The 13,457-nt window shown below is 48.7% G+C and overlaps 1 protein-coding gene across 1 annotated transcript; it reads right to left on the reverse strand.

The window, feature by feature from the left end:
• Positions 1–763: 763 nt before the first annotated feature.
• Positions 764–4,941, reverse strand: TMEM211 (transmembrane protein 211). The gene is made up of 2 exons (XM_030815989.1): positions 4,615–4,941; positions 764–1,514 (listed from the first exon to the last, which is right to left on the reverse strand). The coding sequence occupies exons 1-2, from the start codon at positions 4,739–4,741 to the stop codon at positions 1,252–1,254; spliced, it is 390 nt and encodes a 129-aa protein (XP_030671849.1). The 5' UTR covers positions 4,742–4,941; the 3' UTR covers positions 764–1,251.
• Between the last annotated feature and the right edge of the window lie 8,516 nt (positions 4,942–13,457).

Below are 13,457 nucleotides of genomic sequence, written 5' to 3' on the forward strand. Positions count from 1 at the left end.
TTCAGACCCCCAGTAAAACTTGTTTAATCCTAAAATGTGTCCTGCTAAGAATTCCTTCGTTACTTTGTCATGTTTTGAGGCCCAGGCAAGGCCTAGGCCAAACTCTTGGGCTTTTGTTACATTCCAGCCTTTGTATAAGGGCACTGACTTTTAACATTAAACTTAACCACTCAGTCAGTGCTGAAACAGTTGTTATGGAGGGCTGCATTTGGTGAGATCCGGCCTGTCACAGGAATAGGACTTCTGTGGGCTTAGAAGTTTACTGTGGCTAGAAGGAGAGGCACAGGGGTTGGGTGGGTGACAAGAAAGAGCCTGAAGAGAGAGGCTGGAAATGGATTCTAAAGGGTCCCAAGTAACAGTGTAGTTTCCACATCAATGGGATTATTTGCATAAGGGGTGAGAAAGGTCCTTAACTCCTTCTCCCCAACCCAACATTGGCTCAAATTTTTTTTTTCTTTTTTGAGACGGAGTCTCCCTGTGTCTCCCAGGTGGGAGTGCAGCGGTGCGATCTCAGCTCACCGCAACCTCCGCCTCCCGTGTTCAAGCAATTCTCCTGCCTCAGCCTCCTGAGTAGCTGGGACTACAGGCATGCACCACCACGCCCAGCTAATTTTTGTATTTTTAGTAGAGATGGGGTTTCACCATATTGGCCAGACTGGTCTCGAACTCCCGACCTCATGATCCACCCGTCTCAGCCTCCCAAAGTGCTGGGATTACAAGTGTGAGCCACTGCTCCCAGCCTATTGGCTCAAAATCTTATACATAATAGGCACTCACTAAATATTTGATGAGAAAATAAATTTCAAATTCTCTAAAACAAGGAAGAATTATAAAAAGAGAAGGGAGAGAGAATATGCGCATGCCAATTAAACAATTTAGTTTTTGAGTGACAACCATGAACTCAGAATTAGCCTGGGCAGTTTTCATAAAGATGTTGAATTCTCAGCACAAACTCTTACCTTGAGGTAAGGATTGTAATAATAGTAGCCAATGTTTATTGAACGCTATGTGCCAGACGTGGTGCAAAGTGCCTTATTTACATAGAGTATCTCCAGTGAATTCTCAGAACAACCTTAGGAGGTAGGTATGATTTCAACTTTCATTTTCCAGAAGAAAAAACCATTCCAGAGAGGTAAAGTGGCTTGCCTGAAGTCACGCAGCAAGAAGGGGCAGAGATGGGATTTGAAGTTGGCTACATGATGATTTCAGAAAACTCTGGAGTGTGCCCTTTGTGCCCCTCCCAGGAGATTTTTATTTGTTCATTTCTGGCACAAGGATGATTCTCTCGGTGGCACTGGAGAAGATGATGGTCCTCCCTTGGACCTTGGTCGTGTGGCGCCAGCTGATGATGGGCAGGAGGCTGGCCAGGACTGCATTGAGGATAGCAGTCGTGTAACCCCAACCCAGTCGGCACTTCCCACAATAATACATGGAGGAGGCTTCGCACACTTCCTTGATGAATGGGGAGGCAAGGCCAATTGGGAAAACCAGCAGACCCACAATCATGGCAGTAGCTGGAGATAGCAGGAAGGAAAGACAATGTGTTGGCCAAGGGGCACCTCACTAACTTTCCATCCCATGACTCATCCACCCATCTATCCACCCATCCATCTATCCACCCACCCATTCATTCATTTGCTTATTTATTGGCTCATCTCTCCTTTTGTCTACCCACTCATTCAACTACACTTCCAACTATCTGTCCCTTCACTAACCCATCCATTCAAGCATACTCTTACCCACTTATTTCCTCTATCCTTCTATCTACATATCGATTCACACGTCTGTCCTTCTATCCATCTTCCTACTTAACCACCTGCCTCCCACCCATCCATCTGCCCACCCATCATCCATTCATCCATCCAGTATGCCCATTTTCCTTATCCATCCACTAAAATATCTACCCATTCATTCATTGTTCATCCATCCACTTACCAACCCACTCATTTATGCAATTCCCTAACCCACCCATCCATCCATTCACTTATTTATTGGCTCATCTCTCCTTTTATCCACCCACTCACTCAACTACACTTTCCACCCTTCTGTCCATCTGCTCATCCATCCACTCAACCATGTTCATCTCCACTTATTCTCTCCATCCCTCTATCCACCTATTTATTCACTCATCCATTCATCTGTCCATCTGCCTACTTAACCACTTGCCTCCCACCAATCCATCCATCTACCCATCCCTCATCCTACATCCATCCGACTATATTCCATTCTATCCATTTTTCCTATCCTTCCATCCATCCATTCATCCATCCACCAGTCCATCTATCCATCCATCCATTCATCCATCCACCAATGTATCCATCTATTCATCCATCCACTTATCAACACACTCATTCATCCATTCACCAGCTTACCCATGCAATCACGTGTTCGTTCATCAAAACTGTTAGAGGTGCTGCAGTGGACATTAATGATGCTAATGAAATGATTGGACACCTTCTTGCTTCCAAGGCACTCATAACAGAAATCAGAAGATCCCCTGGCCTCCCTTGCTGCTCTCCAGCCACCCTTGTCTACTTTCAGTTCCCTGCACATGCCTTGCTCCCTTGTCTCCATGCCTTTGTTCTTCATGTTCCCATTACCAGAAATGCCCTTGTACTCTTGACTAACTTCTACTCATCCTTCCAGACTTGGCTCAGGTGGGACCTCTTCCAAGAAGCTTGCCTTAACCCATCCATACAGTGGGCCCATCCATAAACTGGGTCAGGTGCTTCCTGGAGTTTTTTCTAGCATCGTTTGCTCATCCCCATCATGTGAAATATCCACTGACTGATGCCCTCCAACCCCCCACCAACCAGACACTGCAAGCAAGCCTAGGACAAGGATCATGTCTCCATCAATTGACTCAGCAAATGTTTATTGGGCACCTATTAGGTATGAAGCACTGTGCTAGGGGCTGGTGATAACAAGGCAGACAGACATGTCCTTGTCCTCATGGAGCTGATGTTCTTTGGAGAAAGAGGGACAATAATCAAGTAGGCAGATTAGACATTTCAGGTAAGTATGTGCTATGAAAAATATAAAGCAAAGTAAGAAGATGGAGAATCTAAGGAGAGGGAAGATCCCTTAGCTAGAAGTCATGGAAGACCTCATGGAGGCAGTGATATCTGAGCAGAGCCCGTAATGAAGTGAGTAGCAAGACCTGTGAAAATCTGGGGAAAGAGGCCAGGCGCGGTGGCTCATGCTTGTAATCCCAGCACTTTGGGAAGCCAAGGCGGGCGGATCACGAGTTCAGGAGATCAAGACCACAGTGAAACCCCGTCTCTACTAAAAATACAAAAAATTAGCCAGGCGTGGTGGTGGGCGCCTGTAGTCCCAGCTACTCGGAGAGGCTGAGGCAGGAGAATGGCGTGAACCCGGGAGGCGGAGCTTGCAGTGAGCCGAGATCGCGCCACTGCACTCCAGTCGGGGTGACAGAGCCGAGACTCCGTCTCAAAAAAAAAAAAAAAAAAAAAAAAAAAAATCTGGGGAAAGAGGAGTCCAGCAGAGGGAGCAAGCATGGTGTATATGAGCAACAGATTGCAAATCAGAATAGCCAGAGCACACTGAGCCTGGCAGAGGAAGAGATGAGGTTGGTGAGGGACTGGGGACTGGGTTAGGTGGAGCCTCATAGGCTACGGTAAGAAGTTCAGATTTTAGGCCGGGCGCGGTGGCTCAGCTTGTAATCCCAGCACTTTGGGAGGCCGAGGCGGGCGGATCACGAGGTCAGGAGATCGAGACCACGGTGAAACCCCGTCTCTATTAAAAATACAAAAAAATTAGCCGGGCGTGGTGGCGGGCGCCTGTAGTCCCAGCTACTCGGAGAGGCTGAGGCAGGAGAATGGCGTGAACCCGGGAGGCGGAGCTTGCAGTGAGCCGAGATTGTGCCACTGCACTCCAGCCTGGGCGACAGAGCGAGACTCCGTCTCAAAAAAAAAAGAAGAAGTTCAGATTTTACTCTGAGTATGATGGGAAGTGATTGGAGGGTGGATAAGCCAGTCTGAGTGGCATGATCTGATGTCAGCTTAACAGGACTCATTTGTCCAGTGTGTGGCCAAATAGACACTAAGGGGGAGCAGTGACAGCAGTGAGACCTGTGAGGTGCTTATTGCTGTAATCCAGGCAAGAGATGGTGGAGCATTAATTGAATGAGGATTGCAATGAAGACCTGGCTAGTACATTCAAAAGCTATGTATAAATTACAGAAAAGTGACCCTTCTCAAGAGATGCAGTCTTGCAGGTTCACAGTTTAGCAAGTGAAGTATGGGCTAGATTTCAGCACTGTGCACAGCTTGCACAGTGCACAACATCCCCAACTGTGTATGGTGGCCCTGGTAAGGATAACACGAAGTGGATGAATGAGAGAGAAACAAAGGCGGACAGATTATTAGGACTGGGTCAGCTAAGAGCAGGAATGGGTGACACTAAGGATGCCATCTCTCCCTCCCCCTGATTTCTGGCTTGCCAAAGGACCAGGAATAGTCAACAATCCTACGGTTTATCTCTGAGATCTGACGCAAGAGGCCAAGCTCTGCTCACAGACTCATTCATTCATTCATTCATTCACTCCATAAATATGTCTAGAGCACTGACTATGTGCCTGTGCATTGGATTTACCTGCCACTGCCTGCACCCCCGGCATGGGAACACTGCTTCTCCTTGGGCACAGCCCTTTGGGGGCCACAGCCCAAGACAGGAGGAAAATTGCATTGAAGGCCAGCAGGAGCCAGCCTCCGAGGAGCATCACAGCTGCGACCTGCAGGGAAGAGACAGAAGGAAGGGTGTTGGCTGGGACAGGGGCAGGTGGATGCTCCCTCTGCTCATTAACCAGCTTCTGAGTCCTCACAGCATGTGGTTTGTGCTATTATGATCTCCATTTTACAGAAAAAGAAACTGTCCAAGAAAATAAACTGTCCAACAAAAGTCCAAGAAACATAAGTCATTTGCCTCAGAACACATGGGTAATTAAGTGGTAGAGCCGGAATTAAGATCCAGATTGACTGACCAGCATATAGTACCTTTATTAAGCACTTGCTACATGCCAGGATCATCAGGAGAGGCACCTGGTAGCACCAGGATCATCAGGAGAGGCACCTGGTACCCTTATAACAATCAATTTGAAGGCCGTATATTCTTCCTTAGAGGTGCTGGACTAGGAGTCCTTTCCCATTCTCCCCATTGTTGATTTTGGCATTGTGCATCATAGCAGGGACTTTAACACCTTAGCTTTCATTTTTAAACCTAGCAGTGTTTAGAGGGTGGCCAGGTAAGAGTGTGCAGGTTGTACACTGCACAAGTCTCAGAGACGCATTGGGGGCCATCATAGATTTGCAAACTGATTACAGTGACTTTCCAGCAGATGGCAGTAGAGCATCCTAAAGAAGGGGCACCTTTTCCTAATTTGCACGAAGGTGCTATATTGGCTGGCAGCTGCCTTTGGAATCATCCTGCATGTTTGCTACATTATCAGTAGCCAGACCCCACTCCACGCCTACGGAGACAAGGGCTCCGGGTGGAGCACAGAACTTGGCATTTTTGCAAAGTTGCACAGGTGTTTCTGAAGGGCTGTCAGGATGAAGAACCTCTGTGCTCAGTTCTAAGGAGAGTAATGGCAAATTCGAAGCCACTAGGACACTCAGGCAGCGAGGAAAGCCTCCTCGAATTCCGCTCAGCCAGGTTTCCTGCCATGATGAGTTTAAACGAGCTCCTGAAGACCCAGTGACTTGGTGAGCCAGCTCTCACCTTCCAGGCAAAGTCAGGAATATCCTCCAGGGAACTGAAGGTCACGCAGCTCTGGTTCCAACTGTTGCACTGAGGCCAGGAGCAGTAGGTGAGGATGCCAAAGGAGAAGGTCGGGGTCTGGAACCAGGCAGGGGAGATGAGGCTGAGGGCTGAGGTGCAGGTCAGGGAGAGCCCCAGAGCTACCCACACGCTGCTCCACATTAGGCAGTATTGCTGACCTGGGGGTCAACAGGGAAGATTATGGATGGAGACTGTAGGGACAAGGAGAGAAACGGGCTGTCAGAGGTGCTCCCTAGCCAGGGATCTGGTGTTATGATCAGACCCCAGATCATCAGCCCCCCTTGAGCCTGGAGATGCAAATGGGAGGTACTAATAACTGTGGTCTGGTAGTGGGCGTTACTTTGCCCTAACAAATTCTGGAAGTACAACCTCCAAGTCCTAGAATAAATGTTAGCCCTTAAAGACCTTTGAACATTTGCCCCTGCACCTTCTGCATGGCACATTATCCTCACTGGTCCATGCAGGGCTCTTCTCATATTCCGTCCATACTTTCATTTGTTCATTTGTTCATTCATTTATCTTTTTTTTTCTTTTTTGAGACGGAGTCTCACTCTGTGGCCCAGGCTGGAGTGCAGTGGTGCGATCTTGGCTCACTGCAAGCTTTGCCTCCTGGGTTCACGCCATTCTCCTGCTTCAGCCTCCCGAGTAGCTGGGACTACAGGCGCCCGCCACCACGCCCAGCAAATTTTTTGTATTTTTAGTAAAGACGGGGTTCCACCGTGTTAGCCAGGATGGTCTCGATCTCCTGACCTTGTGATCCGCCCACCTCAGCCTTCCAAAGTGCTGGGATTACAGGCGTGAGCCACCACGCCTGGCCCATTTATCCATTCTTCCACCGAACCTCCTCTGTTCAAAAGGGCTGCTTCTACCCAGTTGGGGCACCTTTTAAAAATTCACACACATGGCCCAGCGCGGTGGCTCATGCCTGTAATCCCAGCACTTTGGGAGGCCGAGGCGGGCGGATCACGAGGTCAGGAGATCAAGAACATCCTAGCTAACACAGTGAAACCCCGTCTCTACTAAAAATACAACAACAAAAAAAAAAGTAGCCAGGCGTGGTGGCAGGCGCCTGTAGTCCCAGCTACTCAGGAGGCTGAGGCAGGAGAATGGCGTGAACCAGCGACCTGGAGCTTGCAGTGAGTAGAAATCGTGCCACTGCACTCCAGCCTGGGCGACAGAGTAAGACTCCGTCTCAAAAAAAAAAAAAAAAAAAATTAACACACATAGGCCGGGCGCGGTGGCTCACGCCTGTAATCCCAGCACTTTGGGAGGCCGAGGCGGGTGGATCATGAGGTCAGGAGATCGAGACCATCCTGGTTAACACGGTGAAACCCTGTCTTTACCAAAAATACAAAAAAATTAGCTGGGCGTGGTTGCGGGGGCCTGTAGTCCCAGCTATTCAGGAGGCTGAGGCAGGAGAATGGTGTGAACTTGTGAGGCGGAGCTTGCAGTGAGCCGAGATCACGCTACTGCACTCCAGCCTGGGCAACAGAGCGAGACTCTGTCTCAAAAAAAAAAATAATAATTCACACACATATGCCCGTCCTTCCGTCCATCCTTCCTTCGTTCCTTCCTTCCTTCCCTCCCTCCCTCTCTCTCTCTCTCTCTCTTTCTTTCTTTCTTTCAGAGAAAAAAGGCTGGAGTGCAGTGCATGATCATAGCTCACTGCCACCTCAAACTCCTGGGCTCAAGCAATCCTCCCACCTGCTGAGTAGCTGGGACTACTGGGGCAGCTAATTTTTATTTATTTTTATTTTTTGCAGAGACGTTCCATCACATGTGGCTAATTAGAAACCTTTTTTCTTTTTTGTGGAAACAGGGTCTCCTTATATTGACTAGGCTGGCCTCGAGCAACACAGATGCTGTTTATAGCAGCCACCTTGTTTTTTTTTATTTTAGTTATTTAATGTATGTCATTTTGTGTGGAGTTAGGTTCGCAAAATTGGTGTGGTGCTGTATGCATGCATTTCTCATTGCTGGTATTATATTTTCTTTCTTTCTTTTTGTTTCTTTTGAAACAGAGTCTTGCTGTGTGTCGCCCAGGCTGGAATGCAGTGGCGCCATGTCGGCTCATTGCAACCTCTGCCTCCCAGATTCAAACAGTTCTCCTGCCTCAGCCTCCCGAGTAGCTGGGACTACAGGCACATGCCACCACACCTGGCTAATTTTTGTATTTTTAGTAGAGATGGGGTTTCACCATGTTGGCCAGGCTAGCACTATGTATTGCATTCTGTGTCTTACTTTTGGACTGAAACACCATGGATTTAGGATGGATTCATGTTGCCGTGTATACACCTGTTCTACTTGTTTTGGTTTGGGTTCCCTTGAAGCAGATCCCAAGGGTCTCACCCCCTAATATCATCACCTTGAGGGTTAGGTTTCAACGTATAAATTTTGGGCAGACACAGATATTCAGTCCATAGCAAGACTCTAGTGAGAATCTGTGAATGTGGTTTGATTTTGCGTATATTTGTTCTTTTTTTTTTTTTTGGGCATGATACTGCTTTTCCAAAGGAAATTCAGATGTTTTTTGTTTGTTTGTTTGTTCGTTTTCTTTTGAGACAGAGTCTTGCTCTGTCTCCAGGCTGGAGTACAGTGGCACGATCTCGGCTCACTACAACCTCCGACTCCCTGGTTCAAGTGATTCTCCTGCCTCAGCCTGAGTAGCTGGGATTACAGGCACAAGCCACCATGCCCAGCTAATTTTTGTATTTTCAGTAGAGATAGGGTTTCACCATGTTGACCAGGATGCTCTCCATCTCCTGACCTCGTGATCTGCCCACCTCGGCCTCCCAAAGTGCTGGGATTACAGGCGTGAGCCACCGCTCCTGGCCGAAATTCAAATGTATTTTATTTTATTATTATTATTTTCTGAGATGGAGTCTCGCTCTGTCACCCAGGCTGGAGTACAGTGGCACAATCTCCACTCACTGCAAACTCTGCCTCTGGGGTTCACGCCATTCTCCTGCCTCAGCCTCCTGAGTAGCTGGGACTACAGGCATCTGCCACCACACCCAGCTAATTTTTTGTATTTTTAGTAGAGACAGGCTTTCACCGTGTTGGCCAGGATGGTCTTGATCTCCTGATCTCGTGATCCACTCGCCTCGGCCTCCCAAAGTGCTGGGATTATAGGCGTGAGCCACCGCGCCCAGCCAAATGTATTTTAATATAAAAGTAAGTCAATGTAGAGTCAAGTCTTACTTAAATAATAATAGTCGTGGTTTCATGGCATGGCTGAGGCTGGAAGGTGATTTGCTAACAAATAGCCAATCCTGCCATTGATGGCCAGAAAGGAAGCCCAGAAGGGTGAGCCTGCCCAAGGGCACTCAAGGTCAAAAGCAGCTGAGCTGCCAACAAGCCAAGGGCACCTAGGCAGCTTTGCCAGGCACCTGTGGCACAACCTTGGGTTTCACTTTGGCCATCTAAGCCCAGCCACCCACTAAACATGGCGGGAATTCTGGGGTTAGAGGCCAACAAACCACTCCACCATATCCCTGGTGCGGGTCCTGGGGCAAGTGGCCCCATTGCTCTGGGCCTCAGTTTCTCCATCTGTACAAGAAGATTATGAATCCCTTAGTCTGGACTAGGGGTGGACAGTGTTGGGATCAGTCAGTGGGCAGGGTGATATGATGGAAAAAGTCAGAGAAGCCCAGATCCTCCCCTTCCCATCTATAGGAATTTGGGGAGATGGCCTCACCTCTCTGGAAAATGGGAGTGAGGGTTGTTGTGAAGCTTCAAGGGGATAAAGTGTGTGTGTGTGTATAGGTGTTGCGGGGGAGGGGCAGAGATAAACCTGGGCAGGTATATCTGGGTCAAGTTGCATGGGCTTTTTACCCCGAGATGAGAAAAACCTCGTGGCTGCTCGCCAGCGAGTGAAACATGCTCCCTTGAGTGACAGGGGACAGTATTTTTATGGGGTTTTTTTGGTGGTGGTGGTGTTGTTTTCCCTACGCCAAAATCAGCCTCTCCTTCAGGTTGGCAAGATCGTGAGGGGTGTAATTCCAGCCAGGAAGCCTGGGAGAGCTGAATCCACCTAGGCCTATGATTGTGCCTCTCTCTGGCTGCGCCAGTGGCTGTCCAGGCATTTCCCACCTTGAAAGGAGTTTTGTTCTCCAGATAATGCTCAATGTCACCTGGGAAAATCACGCCAACCGTCCAGGTGCCCAGAAACTTAAATGAGGCATTATAACCCGAAACCACATCCGGCCAGGCTGCAATTGGCTGGAATCCACCTAAGGAAAGCTTGAAAGGGACTGAATATTTTTTCCTCTGGCTCAGTGCTTAACTTTTAATAGCAGTCAACAATTTCTGGGCATTCACCAGGCTTCAGTCTAAGCACTTGCATAGGTAAGCACTCGTTATCTATAAGCCATATGGCCACCTGATGCGATAGATACTATTATCACTGTTCTCATTTTACAGATGACAAAACTGAGGCTCAGGAAGCAAGCCATAGAACTGAGACTCATACTCTGGGAATCAGCCTCGGGTTCTGGGCCCCTAAGCCCAAAGTGATACTAAGGATTTAATTTAAAGGCCAACGAACCCAATGGCTTACTAGAGCTGCCCAAGCTTAGGGCATGGTCAACTCTCATGCCAGCCCTGCCCAGGGGACAGGGATGATTCCAGAGAAGCCATACAAAGGCAGAATCTCAGGAGGAGAAATGGGATTGGGAGTTTAGAGGTGGCTGCTAGGGACTTGATATGTCAAGCCAAGTCTCTTTCTTCTCCTGGCTTCTATGTCTTTCTCTGTAAACTGGAGGGGTTGATCAATCATTCATTCAACTTTAATGTGCCCAGCTCAATGTGATCTCTTCACCCCCTACCGCCAGGATACAGTGGTGAACAGAACATAGTCCCCACCTTCAAGGAGCTTAGAGTTTTGCGGGCAAGACAGACCAACAAGATATAGCAATATGTCCATGTGCTCACCCATTCAACAAATATTTATTGGGTGTCTACAATGTTCCAGGAACTGTTCTAGGTCCTGGGGGATTCAGCAGTGAGGAAAACAGACAAAGCCCCTCCTTATGGAACTTAGACTCTGGAGGGAGACAGACAGGAAGGAAATAAGCAAGTCAATATGTAATATGCTAGATGTCAATAAGTGCCCTAGAGAAAAATGAAGCATTGGATGGACATAGCAAGTGATTGGGTGATTGGGGGATGGTCACGGAAAGCCCCATGAGAAGGTGACCTTTGAGCTGGGCCTGAAGAAGGTGATGGAGGGAGCCACGTGGAGAGGTGTCAGAGGAATATTCCAAGCAGAGTGGGGAGCAGGTGCAAAGACCCTGAGGTGAGTGTGCCCTTGGCACATTTGAGGATGAAAAGAGGCCCATGTGACTAGAAGAAATGAGGATAGGAAAGAGCGGTGGGCCTCGTAGCAGAGATAAGGTCTTGCTCTGTTGCCCAGGCTGGAGTGCAGTGGCACAATCACACCTCACTTCAGTCTCAACCTCCTGGGGCTCAAGCAATCCTCCCACCTCAGCCTCCCAAGTAGCTGGGGCTACAGGCATGCACCAACATGCCTGGCTAATTTTTTTTTTTTTTTTTTTTTTTTTTTTTGGGACCGAGTCTAGCTCTGTCGCCAGGCTGGAGTACAATGGTGCGATCTCGGCTCACCCCAACCTCTGCCTCTCGGGTTCAAGCAATTCTCCTGCCTTAGCCTCCTGAGTAGCTGGGACTACAGGTGCACACCACCACGCCCAACTACTTTTTGTATTTTTAGTAGAGACAGGGTTTCACCATGTTGGCCAGGCTGGTGTCAATCTTTTGACTTCGTGATCTGCCCACCTTGGCCTCCCAAAGTGCTGGGATTACAGGTGTGAGACACCGCGCCTTGCCGCCTAGGCTGGTCTTGAACTCCTGGCTTCAAGAGATCCTCCTGCTTTAGTCTCCCAAAGTTTGGGGATTATAGGCATGAGCCACTGTGCCTAGCCTGGCTTTTCACTTGTGAGTGTGGTAGGGAGTCTGTGGCTGGTCTTTAGCAGGGGTATGACATGAACCATCCTAGGTTTTCAAAAGACCACTCTGGCTCCTGGGTGGAGAACAGGCAGAAGGGAAGCAGAGGGAGAAGGCTTCAGAAGGTGACTCGTCAGTCAGACAAGAGACAAAGGTGGATGTGGATGGACATGGAGGTGGGGTTAGGGGAGGAGGACAAAGAGTGGTCAGATTCTGGATTGATTTTGAAGGGCAAAGGTCAAGCTGATCAGATTTGCTAATAGAGTAGCCCTGGGGTATGAGGGAAAGTGAAGAGGCAAGGATGCCCCTAGGGCTTTTGACCTGGGACGGAAAACCTGCAGAAGGAACATGTTTACTACAGCAGGTGGAGGTGTCTGAGTGTGAGGTTGTGTAAGCAAAGCTTGAGATGTGTATCTTCCCCAACCCATCAATCGATATATACAGGCTTGAGTACAGACACATCTCCACACCATGAAAAAGCCTGGGGTGACACGGGACAAGCACAGAGGAAGGGCACCCAATCCAGCCTGGGGGGTGCAGGCCACGTCCAGGCTGAGATGCACAGATGGGCAAACTGGGTCTGGGGAGGACTTTTATCTCTTATCACATTCTCCCGGCTATGCAGCCAGGTAAGTCCAATTTCTGGATCTATTCCAGCATCTGTCACAAATTGGCTGTGCCACCTAGGACAAATTATGTAATGGCTCTGAGCCTCAGGTTCCCCATCTACAAAAGGAAGGTCAGTGGGACTTAACCCTTTGATGCATTCCTTTGAAGATACGATTTAAAACTATGGATGTTGGCCAGGTGTGGTGGCTCACACCTATAATCCCAGCAGTTTGTAAGGCCGAGGCGGGAGGATCACCTGAGGTCAGGAGTTCGAGAGCAGCCTGGCCAATACAGCAAAACCCTGTCTCTACTAAAAATACAAAACTTAGCTGGGCATGGTGGCGGGTGCCTGTAATCCCAGCTATTTGGGAGGCTGAGGCAAGAGAATCACTTGAACCTGGAAGGCGGAGGTTGCAGTGAGCCGAGATCACACCACTGCACTCCAGCCTGGGCAACAGAGCAAGACTGTTTCAAAAAAAGAAAAACAAAAAAAAACTAAACCCCAAAAAGCAAAACTATGGATGTTTCCACATGCACTCTCACACGAGCAAGCATGCACACATGAGCACGCATGCGCACACACACACACACACTCACACAATTGTATGTCATTTCAGAGGCTCATGGGCCTCCTGAAGCCCATAACAGCCCCTGAATGTGCTTCATGCTATCCCAGTTTCCTTCCCTCCCCACTCCTCACCTCAGGTCCCTTGTCCCTCCAGACTCACCACACTTTAGGTCAAGACCCTCCAACGTGGCCACCTCTGCTCAGGCTCCGGCTTTGGATCCACGTCTATGACCTTGTAAATTTCTCCTCTCCTTTGAAGGAAGAATTTAGCTTGTATAACAATGCAAGGGCATGCTTGATAAACTGGTCTGAGGGTGTGCGTGTGTGTGTGTGTGTGTGTGTGTGTGTGTGTGTGTGTGTGTGTGGTTTTTCCTTCCCACTTCCTTAAATCGATAGTTTTCACTCCAGGCTGCTGGGTGGGCTGAGCAAAGAGGGGAAAGCCATCTCCAGGTGGGGACAAGGGGAGGGTATACCGTTTTCTGGGTAGGGCAAGGCACCAATAGGGATTAACTGATCTATG

Source organism: Nomascus leucogenys, chromosome 7b, assembly GCF_006542625.1.
Source record: "Nomascus leucogenys isolate Asia chromosome 7b, Asia_NLE_v1, whole genome shotgun sequence".
In the NCBI taxonomy this organism is placed as follows: Eukaryota; Metazoa; Chordata; class Mammalia; order Primates; family Hylobatidae; genus Nomascus; species Nomascus leucogenys.

Bases quoted from the DNA above. Each gene is read 5' to 3' on its own strand.
- TMEM211 (XM_030815989.1), bottom strand. From the start codon at position 4,741: ATGCTCCTCGGAGGCTGGCTCCTGCTGGCCTTCAATGCAATTTTCCTC. The intron at 1,515-4,614 runs GTAAATCCAATG...TGCTATCTCCAG, and splicing joins GGGGGTGCAGGCAGTGGCAG to CTACTGCCATGATTGTGGGT.